A 21,905-nucleotide genomic window follows, 5' to 3' on the forward strand; every position below is an offset into this window, starting at 1 on the left:
GCATTTTTAATTAATTGGTTGGAAACTTACATTAAATGTAAAAAAAAAGGAAAGCTGGAATACTACAAACAACTTTTACAAACACTTTGCCACAGCTAAAAATGGCTGTCATCATTTGCATTTGAAAACCTTGCACATTCTAAGGCATCAAAGTGGAGGCACATGTCTGATTAGCTTATACCCAAAGCAATGGCTTGTCCTATTGATTGAACTACCTGAGACTGATTTCATTAGCAAGGCATTCAAAGCTATCCTAAGTGAAGCAAGGTTGCTTTGGCACATTGTGGAACTGCCACTGCAGTCCACTAAGAGTTAAACTCTGTAAACATTAAAACAAAAACAATGTCAAGAAAACATGCCAAATGAGCATTTTTAATTAATTGGTTGGAAACTTACATTAAATGTAAAAAAAAAAAGGAAAGCTGGAATACTACATTAACATTGAAAGAGCGAATCCTCCAGGGGTGAACATTGACACCACGAAGCTTGAGAAATTGAAATTCATAAACTTAAATCTCATTAGAATACACAGAGTCATGTGACTGTCTGTCCATCTCTGTGAAAGCTGTGAGTTTCCCTTGGACAAGCAGACAAGCCAAAGACTCAATCTGTGCAGAAGCTGGAAGGGCTATCTCTCTCTCTCTCTCTGGAAGACCTGGTGTGGGGCGTGAGAAGCCTGGCTGCTAGCTGCTAGATCCAAGACAAAGGCACCGAGATAGAAGCCCTCTGTTCAACTGTCTCCAAGAACAACTACCAATGCAGAACTTCAGGGCCATGAGTTTAACCGGAAGACCACTAAAGTCACCAATCCCACAGACTGTGTATTATTTTTATTTGTTCTGGATTCTAATCCAACACAAATCTATTCCTCATCACTCTGTAATCTATTTGGGTGTGTGTGTGATTCTCGTGTTTGTGTGTGCGTGTGAAAGCATAACGTAATTTTATTACTTTTATTTAGATCGGGTTTAGACTTTTAAGTATAATAAACTCACCTCTTTCTTGTTTATACTCAAGAAATCCTGTTAGATTGATTGTTTGACGATCACCACAAAGATAAAAGGTAAAATACTCACTGAAGTGGTATGTACATCCACTGTTTAACAAAGGAATAAACCCTGTTGTGGTCAAATAAGAGGAAGGACAAGAGGGGAGCCTTGTGACCGCCCCCCACCCACCTAATTGTCGTAGAAAATTGGGGCCTCAAGTCTGTGGTCGAAACCCAACGAAAAACGAGAAATTCGAAGTGGGAAACCAAATTGATCCTGAGCAAAAATTTAAAAATTTCCATGCAGGTTTTCTTGTAGTTTTCACTGCTAGAGTACTAACATGTCCCCATTCGAGGCCAGTACCTTCCTAAGCCAGAGTGAAGAACTTGGACAAGGTAAGTCCAATCTACACTATCTATTCAAGAGTTGCGGAATGTAGCTGGGCAGTTAGGGATTACTATCCATCCAAAGGCTAGGAAACACGAAATCCTAAAACTTGTGGCCAGCCATTTTGCACTTGAAACTGACAAACAGGAGACAGGCCTAGAATCAAAAACAAAGTAACATTGGCTAAGGTACAAGTAGAACAGAGGAGACTAGAATTAGAATTCCAGAAGGAGAAAGAGCAGAGAGAGTTTCAGGAATGGGAGAAAGAAAGAGATTTCCTGAGAGCAAAAGAGGAGAGAGAATTCCAGGAAAGGGAAAAAGGAAGGGAGGAAAGAGGAAAAAGGAGGAAAGGGAAAAAGAGCTTTCCAAAGGAAGTTAAGACAGTTCAAACTAACTGGTGGGAGACCCAAATACCCTGTGAAGGCCAGCTATTGAGGGAGCTACCCCTAGCTCAGGACTGAGTGCTGAGCTCTTAAAGTTTTCCCAGTTGATCCCAAAATTCAATGAGGGGGATGTGGAAGCACTTTTCGTCACATTTGAAAAGCTTGCAAAACAGCTGAAATAGCCGGAAGCCAACCGGACTCTGTTATTGCAAAGCAAACTAACAGGAAAAGCCCATGAGGTCTATTCACTGATGCCAGGTGAGAGTTCAACAGACTATGAGATGACTAAAAATGCTAACCTGGGCGAATATGAGCTAATACCGGAGGTGTACCGCCAAAAATTCCGAACTCTCCAAAAGTAGCCTGAACAAACTTACCATGAGTTTGAATGTGTTAAGCAATTTGCTTTTGACCAGTGGATATGGGCACTCAAGATACAGCCTACATATGAAAACCTCAGAGGTGATCCTTCTCGAGGAGTTCAAAAACTCACTTCCCTTTTCCATTAAACCCACATAGAGTAACAAAAGGTTCCAACAGCTAGGTAGGCTGCAATTCTGGCTGATGAATTTATGCTTGTACACAAGCCCTTACCCCAAGGGAAACCCTTCCCTAATCACCCCACAAACCCGAAAAGGTGGGAGGGTGATAGGAGCCTGAACAGCCATGGGCGAGAAGGGAAAGCTGACACACAAGGGGCCCTCCTCAGGCCAAAAAAGATGGTGCTGAGAGCAGGAGAGACGCCCAAAGACCTGTGTGTTTCCAAACAAGGCAGGTCACCTTCGAGCTGACTGCTGGAAATTAGAGGGAAAACCTGTCGGACTAATCAGGGTACACCAGAGCAGTGCAGGACAAGGGCCCCTGCTGGAAAGCACAGCAGAGCAAGTTGTGGCTTTAACTGGCAGTAAAACCCACTAAACCTATCGCTGTGAGCGGAAAATACTTTAACAAAAATCCCTAAAAGTTACCAAGATTTTGTGTCCCAAGGAAAAATGACCCCATACCCCTCAAGTCAATCTGTGCAGAAGCCAGAAGGGCTACCTCTCTCTCTCCTGAAGACCTGGTGTGGGACATGCGAAGCCTGGCTGCCAACTGCCAGATCCAATACAAAGACACCGAGAAGGAAGCCCTCTGCTCAGCTGTCTCCAAGAACAACTACCAACGCCGAACTTCAGGACCACAAATTCAACCAGAAGGCACCAGTCACCACAGACTATTATTATTTGTTCTGGAGTCTAATCTAACACAAATCTATTCCTCATCACTCTGTAATTTATTTGTGTGTGGGTGATTCTAATATGTATGCATGAAAGTGTAGCGTAATTTTATTATTTTTATTTAGATTGAGTTTAGACTTGTAAGTATAATAAACTCATCTCTTTCTGCTTCGCTTTCCACAGATGCTGCCAGACCTGCTGAATGGTTCCAGCATTTCTTGTTTTTATTTCAGATTTCCAGCATCCGCATTATTTTGCTTTTATTTAAGTATTTTTATTTATTCAATCACAGGATGTGGGCATCACTGGCAAGGCCAGCATTTACTGCCCATCCAGAATTTCCCTTGAGAAGGTGGTGGTGAGCCGCTACAGTCCACGTGGTGAATGTACATCTACAGTGCCGTTGGGTAGGGGAGTTCTAGGATTTGACCCAGCAACGATGAATGAACACTGATAGGTTTCCAAGTCAAGATAGTGTGTGACTTGGAGGTGCTGCTGCTCTAATGAACCTGATGCCCTTGTCCTTCTAAGTGTTCAGGTCATAAGTTTGGGAGGTTTAAAAAAAATTGGGTAACAAGATTTAGACAGGTATAAAGAAATGTGTTTGAATAATTTATTTGAAATATTAAACAAGTAAGATTTGCAAACACAAACATCTAGCAAAAAACATTAAATTATCCACACTGCAGGCACTTTTTAATGGGGGACATTCTTTCAGTGGAACCCATCATGGATGATTCCAGTGTAACCCATCATTCGTTTTGTTTAAAAATGTCTTGATAATAGTTACTGGCTTGGTCGGTAGATCTGATATGATTAAAAATGAGAGTTATTGGGTCATGGGACCCTTTCACGGCCTTGTCCGTGGCCCTAGAAATAGTGGATGCACTGGATGGTCATCTTCCAAGATTCTACAGACTCTGGAACAGTTCCTACAGATTGGAGAGTAGCAAATGTAACCCCACTATTTAAAAAGGGAGGTAGAGAAAGCAGGGAATTATAAAGTCTAGAGTGAATGAATCTAGAGTCCATTATCAAAGATTTTATAGCAGAGCACTTAGAAAACAGTATCAGAATCGAGCAGTCAGCATGGATATACGAAAGGGAAATCATGCTTGACAAATCTACTAGAATTCTTCGAGGATGTAACTAGTAGAGCTAATGAGGGGGAGCCAGTGGATGTGGTTTATTTGGACTTTCAGAAGGCTTTCGAAAAAGTCCCACATAAGAGATCAGCATGTAAAATTAAAGCGCATGGGATTGGGGGTAGTGTATTGCGATGGATAGAAGATTGGTTGGCAGACAGGAAACAAAGAGTAGGGATAAATGGGTCTTTTTCCGAATGGCAGGCAGTGACTAGTGGGGTACCGCGGGGATCGGTGCTCGGACCTGTAGACCCAATAAAAACACATACAGTAAAAACACATTTAGCAAAAATACATAAGAACATAATTAAAACAAAGGGGGCCAGTAACACAACAATGAACAGTGTGCTGAAGCGGGATGAGTACAAAGGGGCACAGCACACATAGCCAAGGAACTGTAGATATGATTATAGAAAAGGTATTGAGGAGGATCCCAGAAACTAGGAGTCATCATGGACACCAGATATAATTAAACTCATAATAGACAATGGGAAACTGTGAAGCTTTGAACAGGTTCCCGCTGAGCCAAATAAGGAATTATCATTATGTCATTATACCAGACCCTTATGAGTAAGAAGGGCGGGTCTTAGAAACGAGATTTAACCCCTGACTGAAAGTGAGGAAGGTACGAGAACCCCGGGGAAGAACACTCGAGAAGATACCGAGCCAGGGGCTCAGAGAACAGATGAGCAGCCGCAAGTCTGAGACTGATCACCTCATGTCTTGACAGGTAGTATACTGTACAAGTAGTGAGAGCTTGTACTTTGATGATTTAGTGTGTGAATAAAATATTGATATACCTTTCACCAATCGGATTCCGTGGATTCTTTAAGAGTAGAGTGTGTGTTAGGCACAACAGACCCCAGCTATTCACAATATATATTAATAATTTAGATGAGGTAACTAAATGTAATATCTCCAAATTTGCACAGATGACACAAAATTGGGTGGGAGGGTGAATTATGAGGAGGGTGCAGAGAGGCTTCAGGGTGATTTGGACAAGTTGAGTGAGTGGGCTAGTGCATGGTAGATGCAGTATAATGTGGATAAATGTGAGGTTATCCACTTTGGTAGCAAAAACAAGAAGGCAGATTATTATCTGAAAGGGTATAAACTGAGAGAGGGGAATATGCAGCGAGACCTGGATGTTCTCATACACCAGTCGCTGAAGGTAAGCATGCAGGTCCAACAGGCGGTAAAAAAGGCAAATGGTATGTTGGCCTTCATAGTGAGAGGATTCGAGTACAGGAGCAGGGATGTCTTGCTGCAATTATACAGGGCCTTGGTGAGGCCACACCTGGAATATTGTGTGCAGTTTTTCTCTCCTTATCTGAGGAAGGATGTTCTTGCTATAGAGGGACTGCAGCGAAGGTTTACCAGACTGATTCCGGGATAGCAGGACTGACGTATGAAGAGAGATTGAGTCGGTTAGGATTATATTCGCTGGAGTTCAGAAGAGTGAGGGGGGATCTCATAGAAACCTATAAAGTTCTAACAGGACTTGACAGGGTAGATGCAGGAAGGATGTTCCCGATGGTGGGGGAGTCCAGAACCAGGGGTCATAGTCTAAGGATATGGGGTAAACCTTTCAGGATTGAGATGAGGAGAAATTTCTTCACCCAGAGAGTGGTGAGCCTGTGGAATTCGCTACCACAGAAAGCAGTTGAGACCAAAACATGGGATCAAAGGGTATAGGGAGAAAGCGGGAACAGGTTACTGAGTTGGATGATCAGCTATGATCATAATGAATGGCAGACCAGGCTCGAAGGGCCGAATGGCCTACTCCTGCTCCTATTTTCTATGTTTGTCCCTTCCTATCTCTGTATTATCCTCTAGCTGCATACCCATTTTTAAAAATAAGGGGTCGCCCATTTAAGACAGAGGTGAGGAGAAATATTTTCTCAGGGTCGTGAGTCCTTGGAACTCTCTTCCTCAAAAGGCAGTGGAAGCAGAGTCTTTGAATATTTTTAAGGCACAGGTAGATAGATTCCTGATAAGCAAGGGGATGAAAGGTTATTGGGGGTAGGTAGGAATGTGGAGTTGAGGTTACAATCAGATCAGCCATGATCTTATTGAATGGCAGTGTGGGCTTGAGGGGCCGAGTGGCCTACTCCTGCTCCTAATTTGTATGTAACCCTCCAAGGTATCTGTGTTCCTTCAGTTCTGGTCTCTTGAACATGCCAATTTTAATCGCTCCACCATTGGCAGCTATGCCTTCAGCTGCCAAGGCCCGAAGCTCCAGAATTTCCTGCTTAAACCTCTCCACCTCATTTTCCTCCTTTAAGACATTCCTTAAAACCTACCTCTTTGACCAAGACTTTGGTCATATACCCTAATATCTCCTTATATGTAACCCAGTGTTAGATTTTGTTTGGCAACACTCCTGTGGTGACTTGTGATGTTTTACTACATTAAAGGCGCACACACACACAAGTTGCTGGGACCTCTCTGCGGAGGTCACGGGACCTGCCTGCCTATCTGGTGAATAAGAAAAATAAAGTACAACAAACAGAACTGACCAGTCATATAGCTACTTCCCAATGTTCAGTTTGAACACACTTAAATGGGAGCTCGTTATCAGACTGCCTTTGAAAATTAAATACTTAACAATTGATGCAAACTTTTGTTGACTTTCTTTTTTAGAAAATATTTTTTGGTTAGTGAGATATCTTCTTTCCATTTTTGGCATGTGTGATCGCAGACACAGTGCCACCCAGTCATAGTGTGCAACCTTCTCTACTCTCTTCAATTTATCATGGTTTGAAAGGCACACCCTCCATTGTACTGCTGCAAAGAATTCCATTTCACACAACAGATGCTTTAAATTCTATTGAAGGGCGATTGTCTGAAATATCAACATTTTTCCTTTCTTTTCAGATTCTGCCTGACTTGCTGAGTGATTCCAGCATTTCCTCATTGGCTACAGGTGAGGTCCCAGAGGACTGGAGAATAGCCAATGTTGTTCTTTTGTTTAAGAAGGGTAGCAAGGATAATCCAGGAAATTATAGGCCGGTGAGCCCTACATCAGTGGTAGGGAAATTATTAGAGAGGATTCTTCGGGACAGGATTTACTCCCATTTGGAAACAAACAAACTTATTAGCGAGAGCAGCATGGTTTTGTGAAGGGGAGGTCTGTCTCTTTAATTTGATTGAGTTTTTTGAGGAAGTGACAAAGATGATTGATGAAGGAAGGCAGTGGATGTCATCTATATGGACTTCAGTAAAGCCTTTGACAAGGTCCCTCATGGCAGACTGGTACAAAAGGTGAAGTCACACGGGATCAGAGGTGAGCTGGCAAGATGGATACAGAACTGGCTCTGTCATAGAAGACAGAGGGTAGCAGTGGAAGGGTGCTTTTCTGAATGGAGGGATGTGACGTGGTGTTCCGCAGGGATCAGTGCTGGGACCTTTGCTCTTTGTAGTATTTATAAATGATTTGGAGGAAAATGCAGCTGGTCTGATTAGTAAGTTTGCGGATGACACAAAGGTTGGTGGAGTTGCGGATAGTGATGAGGATTGTCAGAGGATACAGCAGGATATAGATCGGTTGGAGACTTGGGCGGAGAAATGGCAGATGGAGTTTAATCTGGACAAATGTGAGGTAGTGCATTTTAGAAGGTCTAATGCAGGTGGGAAGTATACAGTAAATGGCAGAACCCTTAGGAGTATTGACAGGCAGAGAGATCTGGGCGTACAGGTCCACAGGTCACTGAAAGTGGCAACGTAGGTGGATAAGGTAGTCAAGAAGGCATACGGCATGTTTCCCTTCATCGGTCGGGCATAGAGTATAAAAATTGTCATGCTGCAGCTATACAGAACTTTAGTTAGGCCACACTTAGAATATTGCGTGCAATTTTGGTCGCCACACTACCAGAAGGACGTGGAGGCTTTGGAGAGGGTACAGAAGAGGTTTACCAGGATGTTGCCTGGTCTGGAGGGCATTAGCTATGAGGAGAGGTTGGATAAACTCGGATTGGTTTCACTGGAACGACGGAGGTGGAGGGGTGACATGATAGAGGTTTACAAAGTTATGAGCGGCATGGACAGAGTGGATAGTCAGAAGCTTTTTCCCAGGGTGGAAGAGTCAGTTACTAGGGGACATAGGTTTAAGGTGAGAGGGGCAAAGTTTAGAGGGGATGTGTGCGAGGCAAGTTCTTTATACAGAGGGTGGTGAGTGCCTGGAACTTGCTGCCGGGGGAGATGGTGGAAGCCGGTACAATAATGACGTTTAAGAGACATCTTGACAAATACATGAATAGGATGGGAATAGAGGGATACGGACCCCTGAAGTGCAGAAGGTTTTAGTTTAGGCAGGCATCAAGATCGGCGCAGGCTTGGAGGGCCGAATGGCCTGTTCCTGTGCTCTACTGTTCTTTGTTCCAGTTTTTAAGCTAGCCATTTTCATAGTCTCTCTAAATGAGTCTTGTCAATTGAGTGCTGGTTCATGCTGTTAACACAGGAACTCAGCGTGTTTTAAAAAAATTTGTTCTTGGGATGTGAGTGGCGCTGGCAAGACCAGCATTTATTGTCCATCCCTAATTGCCGTTGAGAAGGTGGTGATGAGCCACCTTTTTGAACTGCTGCAGTCCATGTGGATTTTTCCATCCACAGTGCATTTTTCTGTAGTAGTTCCATGCAACTAAATGGCTTTCTCAGCCATTTAAAAGGGCAGTTAAGAGTTAACCATATTGCTGTGGATCTGAGAGTCACATGTTGGCCAGATCTGGTAAAGTTGGTAGATTTCCTTCCCTGAAGGGCATTAGTGAACCACATGGGGTAGTTTCATGATTTATTCATATAATTTTATTCCAGATTTATTAATTGAATTTAAATTCCCCAGCTGCCATGGTGGGATTCGAACTCCTGTCTCTGGAGCATTAGTTCAGGCCTCTGGATTACTAGTTCAGTAACACCTACGATGCTACCATTCATCTTACGGTTTCCAATATCCATTAACTTTAGCTAATATTCACCAAAACTAAAATTACTTTGTAATCAAATGACAAAAAACAAACTAATAACTGAAAATCAATATTAATTGGTGTAAATGAAGTCATACTATGGACAGCATCATGCAGCACCGAAGCTCAATATGTATTTGAAAGCTAACGATAGATGGCTGGAATGGAACCAGGTTGCACTGCACTATTCTACCTCCCTAAAAATTCTTATTCATCCCTCAATGTTTAAACAAACATAGTTTTTATAAAAATGGTAAAAAATGAGAATTTATTTTAGTGGTTAATTTTCTCTTTAAAATTAAGTACACAAAGAAGCGGGAATTTCATTTCTCACCCAGGTGCTTGTGGACAGAACCGCTCATGATGAATATTCGTAAAAGTCTTTTGAATGAGATACACTAGCGACGCCAAGACGTTTCCACTTGTGGGGAGTCCAAAACTAGGGGCCATAAATATAAGAATGTCACTAATAACTCCAAGAAGAAATTCAAAAGAAACCTCTTTACCCAGAGTGTGTTGGAATGTGGAACTTGTGATCACATGGAATAGCTGAGGTGAAAAGAATAAATACAATTAAGGGAAGCTAGGTAGGTCAGAAAGAAAGGAATAGAAGGATATACTGATAGAGTAAGATGAAATAGAGTGGGAGGAGGCTCATATGGAGCATAAAGACCAGCATAGACCAGTTGGGCTGAATGGCCAGTTTCTGTGCCATACATTTTTAGTAATTCTATATAAAGCAAATTCTTTCCAATTAGGCAACCAGCCTGTCCCACGCAACTTTATTTGAATTCTCCTCAGCTCATCCACATTACAGTTAGCGTCAATTTTGGTCTATCATCACACAAAGCAAGCCGATAGCTACCTGGAACAGGTGGCTGTCCCACCTTACTGGGAGTTGACTGTCCTGCTAAAGCAATGGATCGGTCCACAGAGAGTCATTTTGAGAGAAACTGGTTCCCAGCAGGGTGTCTCTATAAAGTGAATGTAGTACTTAAGTGGCTTCGATTGTATTTTGCTGCTGTTTAATTAGAAATAGATACTTCATTTTAAGAACTTTAAAAATAAAAGTAGCTGTGTGTGAAGTCATCAGACCACTAAGGTTGGGCTAGTACTGGAAAGCATTCAGTTCAGAAAAGGGAATGGCTTTCATGGGCACTGAACAACAAGTAAAAATAAAACTTGGTCGTCAAAAGTGAGGGTGTTACAATTGTTGTTAATCCAACAAACAGTTTAATGCAGGTTGGATATACGAGAGATGAAATTGGTCCATGCCAGTCATGCAAAACCGGCTCATCGCTAATCTGTTTACCACTGGACACCTAGCTGACCACGTGTTCTCCATCCCTCTCCCCAACAAACTACCTGAGAAGATGCGAATGTGCAGCTTCCAGTCAAGGTAGTCACCATTAATATTAATTTGTTGCCCATTCAGTTAACCACTGCAAGCACTTCTCTCTTTCTTCCTCTGTCTCTTCACTTGCTTTTTCCTCATGTATTTTCTCTGCTTGAACTCCAAGAATGCTGTTCCTGTCACATCGCTCTGTCACACACTTGTCTTTCAGTCCCTTGATTATGTCATGCAAGCTATTGACACATGAGCCCAGTTCCAAATTGCTGTCCAACAAGTGTGTGAAAGGGTCAGCTGTGGTCACCTCTATAAGCTCCCCCTCCACGGGGATCTGCAGGTGATGGGCATGAAGCATCATACGATAAGGGCTGCTGTCAGTCTTCATACTGTAGGTGAAGTCACCCACTATAGGATGCCCCACAGAGCTGCAATGGACCCTCAGCTGGTGTGTCCGGCCTAAACAAATAACAAGACACTGCTGTAAAGATGCCTCGATTCAATCGCAAAGAAAAAATTTCTACTGCTTAATTACAAGATTCCAGACAAGCAATATTATTGATAAAAACCAGAACGGCATCACTAATGAGATTCTGCATTAAATATTTACTTTATTCCTCTGGTATTTTTTTTCTAAGCGTTGTAATATTACGTGACAATGTGCAAGACATTTTTTAAAAATTTTATTTATTCATTCATGTGAAATGTGTAATAGAGCCATAGTGTCATTATGGCACAAGAGGCCATTCGGCACATCGAGTTGATGCTAGCTCTCTGTACAGCAATCCAGTCAGTCCCATTCCCCCACACTAACACTGTAGCCCTGCAAGTTTATTTCCCTCAAGTGCCCATCCAATTTCCTTTCGAAATCATTCATCGTCTCCGCTTCCACCAACCTCGTCGGCAGCGAGATCCAAGTCATTACCACTCGCTACGTAAAAAAGTTCTTCCTCACATCCCCCCTGTATCTCTTGGTCAAAATCTTAAATCTGTGTCCTCTAGTCCTTGTACCATCAGCCAATTGGAACAGCTTTTCTTTGTCTACCTTGTCTAAACCGGTCATAATGCTCTATCAAATCTCCCCTCAATCTCCTTTGCTGCATGGAGAACAACCGCAGCTTATCCAATCTAACCTCTTGACAAGGCCATTATTTATTGCCCATGAGAAGGTGGTGGTGGTGAGTTGCCTTCTTGAACCCTTGGGGTGAAGATAGTCCACAGTGCTGTTAGGGAGCGAGTTCCAGATTTTTGACCCAGTGACAGTGGAGGAATGGTGATATATTTCCAAGTCAGGATGGTGTGTGACTTGGCAGAGAACTATGAGATGGTGGTGTTCCCATGTGCCTGCTGCCCTTGTTCTTCTAGGTGGTAGAGGTTGCAGCTTTGGGAGGTGCTGTCAAAGGATCCTTGGCAAGTTGCTGCAGGGCATCTTATAGATGGTACAGTGTGCCAAGGGTGGGAGGAATTAATTTTTAAGGTGGTGGATGACGTGCCGATCAAGCAGACTGTTTTGTATTGATGATGCTGAGTTTCTTGCAGTATTGTTGGAGCTGCACTCATCCAGGCAAGTGGAGAATATTCAATTACTTCCCTGACATGTGGCTTGCAGACGGCGGAAAGGCTTTGGAGTCAGGTGCTGTGTAACTTACCACCTAATTCCCAGCCTCTGACCTGTTCTTGGAGCCACAGTATTTATAGGGGTGGGCTAGTTAGGTTTCTGAGCAATGTAAACCCCCAGGATGTTGATGGACAGGATTCAATAATGGTAATGCCATTGACTGTCAAGGGGAGGAGCTTAGACTATCCCTTGATGGAGATGGTCATTTCCTGGCACTCATGTGGTGCAAGTGTTACTTGCCACTTATCAGCCTAAGCCTGTATTTTGTTCCAGATCTTGCTGCATGCAGGCATGCAGATTAGCTGAGGAGTTGCAAATGGAACCGAACACTGCAATCATGAGTGAACATCCCCACTTCTGACATTAGGATGGAGAAAGGTAATTGATGAAGCAGCTGAAGGTGGTTGGGCCTAGGACACAGCCCTGAGGTACTCCTATCCTCAGGCTAAGATGATTGGCCTCCAAACACAAACTTTGTGCTAGGTATGACTCCAGCCAGTGGAGAGTTGTCCCCTTGATCCCCATTAACTTAAATTTTACTAGGGGTAGTTAGTGCCACATTTGTTCAAATGCTACCTTGATGTCAAGGACAGACACTCTCACCTCACTTCTAGAATTCAGCCCGTGTGTCCAAGATTGGACTAAGGCTGTGATGAAGTATGGGAGATCCCAAACTGAACAATGGACAGCAGGTTATGGGTGAGTAAGTTGTCAAAACCTTCCATCACTTTGCTGATGATTGAGAATAGACTGAAGGGGCAGTAATTGGTCAGAGAGGATTTTTCCTGCTTTTGTTGACGTGATATACCCGGCCAATTTTCTACTTTGTCGGGTCGATGTCAGTATTGTAGTTATACTGGGACAACTTGGCTTGAGGCATGGCTAGTTCTGGAACACAAGTCTCAGCACTACAGCTAGAAGGCCCATGGGCTTTGCTGTATCCAGTGTACTCTGCCTTTTCTTGATAGCATGTGAAGTTAATTGAATTAGCTGAAGACTGGCATCTGTGATGGTGGGGACCTCAGGAGGATGTTGAGATGGATCATCCACTTGGCACCTGGCTGTTCATGGTTGCAAACGCTTTGGCCTTGTCTTTAGCACGCATGCTGGGCTTCCCCAGCAATGAGGATGGTCATGGAGCATCTTCGCCCTTCAGTTATTTAATTAGCCACCAGCATTCAAGACTGGATATAGCAGGACTGCAGAGCTTTGATTTAATCCGTTGGTTGTGGAATTGCTTAGCTCTGTCTAAAGCAACTTGTTTCCGCTGTTTAACATGCATGCATGTTGTAGTTGGCACCTCATTTTCTGATATGCCTGGTGCTGCATCTGGCATGCTCTTCTACACTTCTCATTGAACAAGGGTTGGTCCCCTGGCTTGATGGTAATGATAGAGTAAGGGATATGCCAGGCCTTGAGGTTACAGATTTTGATGGAATATAATTCTGCTGCTCGTGACCCCTAGAGTCTCGTGGATACCCAGTTTTGAGCTACTAGATCTGTTCTGAATCAATCCCACTGAGCACTCCACATTGGCATTACCCAACCTATCCTGGACAGATGCATCTGCGACAGGTAGATTGGTGAGGATGAAGTCAAGTAGATTTTTCCCTCGTGTTGGTTCTCTTACTACCTGTCGCAGGTCCACTCTGGCATATATGTCCTTCAGGATTCAGTACCTCAGTCAGCAGTGGCACCACTGAGCCACTCTTGGTAATGAAGATTGAAGTCTCCCACCCAGAGTACCCTCAGTGCTTCTTCCAACTGATGTTCAACACGGAGGATACTGATTTAGCAGTTGAGGGAGGGAGATAGGTAATCAGTGGGAAATTTCCCTGTCCACGTTTGACCTGACGCAATGAGAGTCTGTCTGTCCCAACATCTCCTTATGTGGTTTGGTGTCAATTTAAAAAAAAAAATAACATTCCTATGAAGCACCTTGGGACATTTGTGTGTTAAAGGTGTTGTATAAAGTTAAATTGTTGCTGTGACATTATTTGTACACCGAGTGGCCTGAGCTCATATGCAAGAAAGAAATCACAGTGCTGCAAGTAAAACAGATCACATCTTGGAATATATTTACCTCCAGCTGCTAACATGGGCAAGAGTGGGGAATTTCATTTCATTCTGGCACCCTCTTTTTCATTCACAATGGCAATCAGAGAAAATATACCAAGTATTGTGTGAATGCCACATAGTACTGAATTATTTTCATGCAAGTGACACAAGTCTGTCATCCATTTCCATTTTAAATTGAAACCAAACTTTTATATGGATTGAAACAAAAGCAGAACATGCTGGAAACTCAGCAGATTAGGCTGCGTCCGTGGAGAGAGAAACAGAGTCAGTGTTTCAGACTGATGTCCCTGGAAAATATTACAGATGACCTGCACTTAAAAAGGAACACAGCAAACAGAAGGGTAAACATTATGCAAAAGTAAATATAATGACCTATAAACTGCTCAGTTAGCAAACCAGTATTGGTTTTAACATGGGATGATGAGCCTAATACCTCCATTGTGCAGTTCTGACAATGATTCTGTCAATGGATTTTTTTCTCTCCCACTGTCCCATCCATTCTCACTGATCTTATCATTTCTAATGCAAAATTTATTTCTTGGCGATCACGCTATGTGGTACGGTATAAAGCTCTCTCAACATTCCTCCGAACGCTACACCTCAGTCCTAAATTATCTCAAGAGCATACTTCCTACACCCAGCTAACATTTCCATTTTTTATTCCGCCAGTCACCCCTGAGGCTTCTCTAAATGATAGAGCAAACAGGGTGAAATACAGTCACTCCATGCCATGGATAACGTGCATTCCCGGACAGAGACTGCAAAAAGTAAATTAACTAAGAATGCTCCCTAAATTTCTGAGCAGGAGACTTTATTCATCAGTACCTGGGACGAATTCAAACTCAAGTCACATGGGTGAACCACTGCACCAACTTGTCCCTCCATGCAATTTGACAAAAGAAAAAACTTGTATTTATAAGGCACCTCTATTAATCCCCACAGCACTTCACAGCTAATGAATTGCTTTTGAACTTTAATCACTGTTACGGCAGTCAATTAAAGTCACACAAATAGCAATGAGATAAATTACCATGCCATTTGTTTTTCGTGATGCTGATTGAAGGATAAATGGTGGATAGGAGATTGGGAGGACTTCCCAACTGTGCCATAGGATCTATTGCACCCATCTGAACAGGTTAGCTGTTTCACATCCTATCCTAAAGACAGCACCTGCAATTATGCAGCACTGTGCTGCACAGCACTGAAATGCCAGCTTAGATTATGTGCTCATTCATTTGGTAAAGGTTGAACCCATGACCCGCTGACTTAGAGACGAGAGCGCTAAGACTGGGCCAAGCTAACAATTATTTTAATGGGACTTTCATTTAATAAATGGAGCCAGAGCTTTAGAGAACATCACTAACCTGTTAATGGCTGCAGGAGTACTTTAGTAACTGGATCTCCACTGTAAAAACCTCTTTCCAGGGCAGTCATCTCTGTCAGAGATGGTTTGGGATTTTGACAACCTTTAATCACATAGAAGTAAATCCTTTAAATATTGTTTTCCTTTCTTCCAAATTGATCAAGACCAGTTACTTCAGATAAACTCATACCACACCTTTTAATTTAATTTAATCCCATAATGTAGCACTCATCTAGGCACAATGGTTAAATACAAAATTCCAATCCAGACAGAAATTCTCCCAATTATGCACATTCTGAAAACTCACTCTGCTGATTTTGTGAACCTATTTACAGATTACATTATTAATCCTGTTGTCTAAAAAGCAACCTCTTTCTCACTTCAAGCCAAAACTTGTCTCTCTCCATCACTTTAATCACTGAAGTTAACACTTCACTTTGGCATTTGTCCCATTTTCAACACTACCAAAACACATCTCTATTATATATGAGGATTATGCAGGAAAGCGAAATTGAGGTAGAAGATCAGCCGTGATTTTACTGAAAGCTGGAACAGGCTAGAAGAGCCAAATGGCTTACCCCTGCTCCTATTTCTTAGTTCTTATCACAATCTTACTGGACACTAACTTTATTGATATGAAGATAGTGTCCTTTTCTGCATGTTTCTCTTCTTTTCCTTCATATGGGTCCTACACATTTTTCATGTTAAAATTGAGACTCAGTGCACCTTACCATATTCTAACTCATTCTTTCCCCACTCAGTCTTTCCTTCTTCCCAACGTGTTTTAAAACCCAAGAATAGGATTGTTTAATCACTACTTCCACATTTACCTCAGCTTTTCTTTCAACCTTGGGCGGCTTCCTGCACTATGGCCTTTCACCTGTTTTGGAAAGATGACCAGTTATTAAAAGTTGAATTTCAATGATGGCACTGTGTGGATGGACCAGTAACTTCCAATAGAGTCTGACCTGCAACACATGGATTAACACCCACCATGTCCATCCTGGCGAGTGCTTCAATCTCAGAGGTAAGATTTGATGACTGGGCACCCGTGACTGCTCTCACGCACTGTCCAGTCAAAGTTGCAGTACAGCACTAGCAGAAGCTGAAAAGCAGCTCTGGTGCATGGTGTAGGAAAACCTCAATGGGGGAAAGGGGATAAGTTTATCATACAGCAAACGTTTCATCATTATCTGCCTAAATTTGTGGCCAAAGGAAGATCTATGAGAAACTGTCCTGTAGTTAATGTTAAACTTTGAAGTCTATAACAATGTATCTTTCCACCATGCCTAAGCAGCCCTGTTCATTTATCGTGGTAAGAGTTTATCAGCTGCTAATTCATTCTGGAGCAACTGTAATTGTATACTTTACCCTGGGTTCCTTCAGTACACATCATGTGGGTCATTCCTTCTGTTGTGTTTTTACCAATTGCACGATCAATCATCATCCTATTCACAGAGACGTGACCTCTAACCTGTGACAAACATGGTAGCATTAGATTTCACATTGTGTCAACAATACCATTCTACAAGTGAACACTTTCCTTAAGTCCCTAAACCATTTCATAAACTTTCCAATAGTGTCACAATTGTCCCAATCCTGCTTAAACAGCTTACAACTAGGATAATTAAAACTGCAACGACCACTGAGGGCATTAGTGAAATTTACTGCAAACTAAGCAACTTATTTTACACACTACCACCTCCAAAGTCTGAAAATTTAGAACCTAGAAATTAAAAATATTTACTAGATTTCAAATTTCACTGAACATAACTAAGCAAACAAAATGCTGGAAAGTCTCTTAAATCCCATTGAGAATCAAATGGAGGAAGTATGATAGCGGAATATAACTATTCCTCCCTCCCATTGGCTTCTGGGTCTGTAGTGAAGAATTAAAATACAATCAGATTTACAGCTGGAGGTGAAACTAACAAATCAAAAGGTCTAGATACCAACATAAACGCCAAGGGTGAAATTTGGACACTTCCAGTTCATTTCAACACCCAAGGCTTTACTAAAAATCGGAAGAAGTTTAAGCCCTCATGCGTAAAACATGACTGGTGTAAATCAGATTATAATTGGTTAGGTCAACTAATTCATGTGGAGGAGGGATTCTGATATGCAAATTTATTTCACCCATTTTTACTCCAGATATTTTTTGGTTTCCATTTTATAATCTATTCTCAGTGGTGAGCCCAAGCTCCATAAACCTTCAATAAAAGCAAAATACTGCAGATGCTGGAAATCTGAAATAAAAACAAGAAATGCTGGAACCACTGGAAGGGTCACAGACCCGAAACGTTAACTCTGCTTCTCTTTTCACAGATGCTGCCTGACCTGCTGAGTGGTTCCAGCATTTCTTGTTTTTATCCCTAAACCTTCAGGTGTGTTTTCATTTTCCCTAAGATCAACAACAAAAACTTGCATTGATACAGCATTTTTAATGTGGAGAACATCCCAACGTGCTTCACAGGAGCTTAAGCCAAAGGAGAAGTGACCAAAAGATTGATTAGAGGTATGTTTTAAAGAGGGTTTTAAAGAAGAAGAGGAGAGAAGCAGTCGAGCTTAGAGAAGGAACTCAGGAACATTGCATAATGAACTGAAAATCTGTTTTTAAATTACTTCAGTCACAATTTCAATTCCATTATAACATTATACTAGATCTTACTTTAGCTTTTAAATGCCTCACAAATGTATTAAATAGTAATAGGAACAGCATCAAGAAATATTTAAAGTGGTAGTTAAACTTTGCTAACTCCTTGTATAGTACATTGCAACACATGTACAAACTATATTCCCATACTAAACCCTACAATAATCGATTTCACACATAGTATTTTTTTAAATTTTCCTACCACTACAGAGTTTATTTGGCTTAGTTAACTCTCTACCAGAATTTCAGACAGGCTGTCTTCAAAAGCTCCAGGTACAGTGGCACAGTGGTTAGCACCGCAGCCTCACAGCTCCAGCGACCCGGGTTCGATTCTGGGTACTGCCTGTGCGAAGTTTGCAAGTTCTCCGTGACAGCGTGGGTTTCCGCCGGGTGCTCCGGTTTCCTCCCACAGCCAAAGACTTGCAGGTTGATAGGTAAATTGGCCATTATAAATTGCCCCTAGTGTAGGTAGGTGGTAGGAGAACTGAGGGAAGGTGGGGATGTGGTAGGGAATATGGGATTAATGTAGGATTAGTATAAATGGGTGGTTGATGGTCGGCACAGACTCGGTGGGCCAAAGGGCCTGTTTCAGTGCTGTATCTCTCTATGACACTCTATGACTACAGTCTCTTTGAAAACCCCAAACAGGCTCACTAATCTGAAAAGGGCTGGCTGGTTGAAACCTTTCAAGGCCATTCAGGGGTGATGTCAGCATCCACTAATTCACACAAAGTAAATACACAAAGGGTAGCAAAAATCTGGAACTCTCTCCCCCAAAACAGAGATTGATAGATTTTTGTTAGGCAAGGGTATTTATGAGTTATGAAATCAAGGCTGGTAGATGGAGTTAAGATACAGATTTGCCATGGTCTAACTGCATGGCAGAACAGGCTTGAGAGCTGAATGGCCTCCTTTTGTTCATATGTTTTCGTACCAAGTAAAATCTTGGACACAAGACACAAGAAGCCCTTGCTGTTACTCTGCTCTTGGTAACTGTAACTCTATGAATACAACAAAGCCATCTAGTGGCAGGGATTCAGTACCTCATCAAATACATTACAAATGGCTGTCGCTCGGCTTACAATATCACCAAGACATGGGGACCAGAGGAAATCACCTCCCAGTATCATTTGTTGCCTTATTCTGGAGACACCAGTAGACCATCAGTACCTCATCCATGTCAGCACGGTTCATATACAAGACTGGACTATTCCAGCATGAGAGGATATCACGGGGGAGTCTGTCCCCTATATTCATCCCAATGTTCAGCACATGTAATTTCCAGCTGGAACCACTGGATAATGAATAAGAGTAGAAATCCTTGCTGGGAAAACAGAGACTGAACAACAGCACAGGTAATTTCTGTAGTCCTTACCTTAGAAGTGTGATGATGGCACTTGTGACTGGACAAAAGGAGCTAGGTGCAGCCATCTCTTAGTCAGTTTTAAAAGAAAAAATAAAATCACTATGTTTAAATATAGGGCTGTAATTTAGAGTCAAAGGGATAGAAATTGGTCTTGGGCGGTATGACATTGGACTCCTGTTATACGGCCTGCTTGATATTCAGTTCTATTGATGTCAATGTTGAATCAATTGAACTGAATATCGGGCAGGGAGTTTAACAGGTGGCTGTATCAATTCTGCCCGTTTAACGCTACTGCCCAAGAGGAGTTTCTGGCCAAGCGACCAGGACTCTGTAGGGTTTGAGTGATGCTGTGAAGGAATGCTGCACAAAGTGAAGATGCATGCAACCAATTAAACAAGACAAAGAGATACATACCAGAGCTAGGTAAATCTTGGTTACCCGACGATCTCTGAAACACCGGTAGGCCTTGGCAGCTGCCATCTTACTGAAAGCGATACACAGGGCCCCACTAGTGGAGAAATCAAGCTGATGGCAAAATCTGTCCAGAAACACAGAAGAAAATGATGTGAATCAAAACAGCAAATGTGCCTTCCCTTGCCTTTCCAAACTACACATCAGATGACGTTCAAGGCAAGATGGCACCTGAAATCTGTCAAGCCGAGGCCAAGTTTACATGTTGAGCCAATGATATCCAGGATGTCTTCCTGGATGTGGGCAACATGATAGACCGTCATGGAAAGACATGTGAATTGTGCATTGTATCTGATCTGTGTCACAAAAGATCTGGCAATGGGCAATGCCATTGCTGTTCATCGGCTCTCCTTTGCCATCTATACCTCTAATCCAGTATAGCTACAGATGGATGAATTAGTCAAGTCATATAGGCCCTTCACATGGTATACAATGGGGAATAAAATATGAAATTAATTAAAAACACACGCCTGGATACTATAAGTAAACCTTGGGTCAGTGGTTTAGGTACAAAGCTAGGTACTTTGACCAGTCAATTTATATTATACCCATGCTCCACCTTCTTAAATGGACTAAAAACAATACATTAGGTATTTTCCTGTTGCCAGGTAATACACCAGAGAAGGATATTTCTGGTTTTCTCATCAAATGTCTTGCATCCCCAGTCTCGTTTTTTGTGAAGGTACTGATTCCTAGCTGGATTATGGTTCCATGGGCTTAACTCATCCAAGCGAACATTATGTGTGTGTAAACCTTGAATGCTGTTGCAAGCTATTCAACTTCCTAGCCCATCACAGCCAGAAATGTCCACATACACACATTTCAAGCCAGCTCACTGGATAATTCTGGAGTAGGAGCTCTGACCAATATAGAGTTACAAAGATCAATCTCATGGTCCTAATAAGATCGACTAGCTTGGCATGGAATAAATTTCCTGGTCTGAATGGCTCAGCTACTCACTGGATAAATTCATTGAGACTATCAGGAAAGCTGCTTCAAGACCTTTGACCTCCCTCCCCCCCCCATCCAAATGTGGATTATTAGCCTCAGCGTTTTCACAATTAAGCAACCGTTGCCCTCCGAAAGCACACGTTACAACGACTTGCACTTATATGGCGCCTTTAAAGTAGTAAAACGTCCCAAGGTGCTTTACACTAAAACTACCTTCACAGGTGCTCTACTGCATCTCCAACCTACAATGGAATTCAATACATATCAGGCAGTAAAAGTTATTACAGAAATTCCAGGCCTTTTTGAAATAAAATTCTGCCAGTTAAGTTGATGTTTCAGTTTTAAAATAAATGCCTTGTGTAAAGTTACAAATGAGATTTTAAATGATGATTTTAAACTCTTTCGATCTACAAAGTGATTGATGACAACGCTACGTCATCAGGATGCGCCGCGGTGCGCACATATGCACACGGTCTCAGGCTCTCTGCGCATGCGCGGCGGTCCGGATTGCCAGGACCAGTTTGCGCATGCGCAGATGACGTCATCGCGTAACGTCATCTTCCTCGGGGAACACGCCAGGTTGGCCTTTGTGCATGCGCAAACTGGTCCTGGCAATCCGGACCGCAGCGCCTATGCGCAGAGAGCCTGAGACCGTAGTGCGCATGTGCGTCAATCTTCCGAAAGCTTCGGCGCGTGTTTTTGAAAATGGAAGGAGGAGAGGTTTCGTCGGGCATTTTATCTCAATTATTTAGTCATTTGGACATTTGCTTCATTTTTTATTAGACAGAGGAGATTGTTCCAAGGTAAGTTGCTCTGAAAATACATTTCAAGGAGGGGGGGAGGGGGGGAAGGAAGGGGGGGGAAGGGAAGAGGGGGAAGGGAAGGGGGGAAAGGGAAGGGGGGAAAGGGAAGGGGGGGAAGAAGGTGAGGGAAAGGTGGGGAGGGAAAGGGGGGAGGGAAAGGGGGGAGGGAAA

The 21,905-nt window shown here is 42.5% G+C and overlaps 1 protein-coding gene across 2 annotated transcripts; it reads right to left on the reverse strand.

Moving 5' to 3' along the window:
- Positions 1-140: 140 nt before the first annotated feature.
- Positions 141-20,068, reverse strand: rpusd1 (RNA pseudouridine synthase domain containing 1). 2 transcript variants are annotated; one of them, XR_010977362.1, is made up of 5 exons: positions 19,924-20,068; positions 16,862-16,964; positions 15,492-15,593; positions 9,417-10,889; positions 141-319 (listed from the first exon to the last, which is right to left on the reverse strand). XR_010977362.1 is itself a non-coding variant. In XM_068055766.1 (4 exons), exons 1-4 carry the CDS (start codon positions 19,987-19,989, stop codon positions 10,498-10,500), a joined length of 663 nt encoding a protein of 220 aa, XP_067911867.1. In that variant the 5' UTR covers positions 19,990-20,068; the 3' UTR covers positions 3,590-10,497. The 2 variants fall into 2 exon arrangements, 1 of the variants encoding a protein (XP_067911867.1); XM_068055766.1 differs by lacking the exon at positions 141-319 and having other exon boundaries at positions 3,590-10,889.
- Positions 20,069-21,905: the final 1,837 nt, after the last annotated feature.

Source organism: Heterodontus francisci, chromosome 24 (assembly GCF_036365525.1).
Source record: "Heterodontus francisci isolate sHetFra1 chromosome 24, sHetFra1.hap1, whole genome shotgun sequence".
Taxonomy (NCBI): domain Eukaryota; kingdom Metazoa; phylum Chordata; class Chondrichthyes; order Heterodontiformes; family Heterodontidae; genus Heterodontus; species Heterodontus francisci.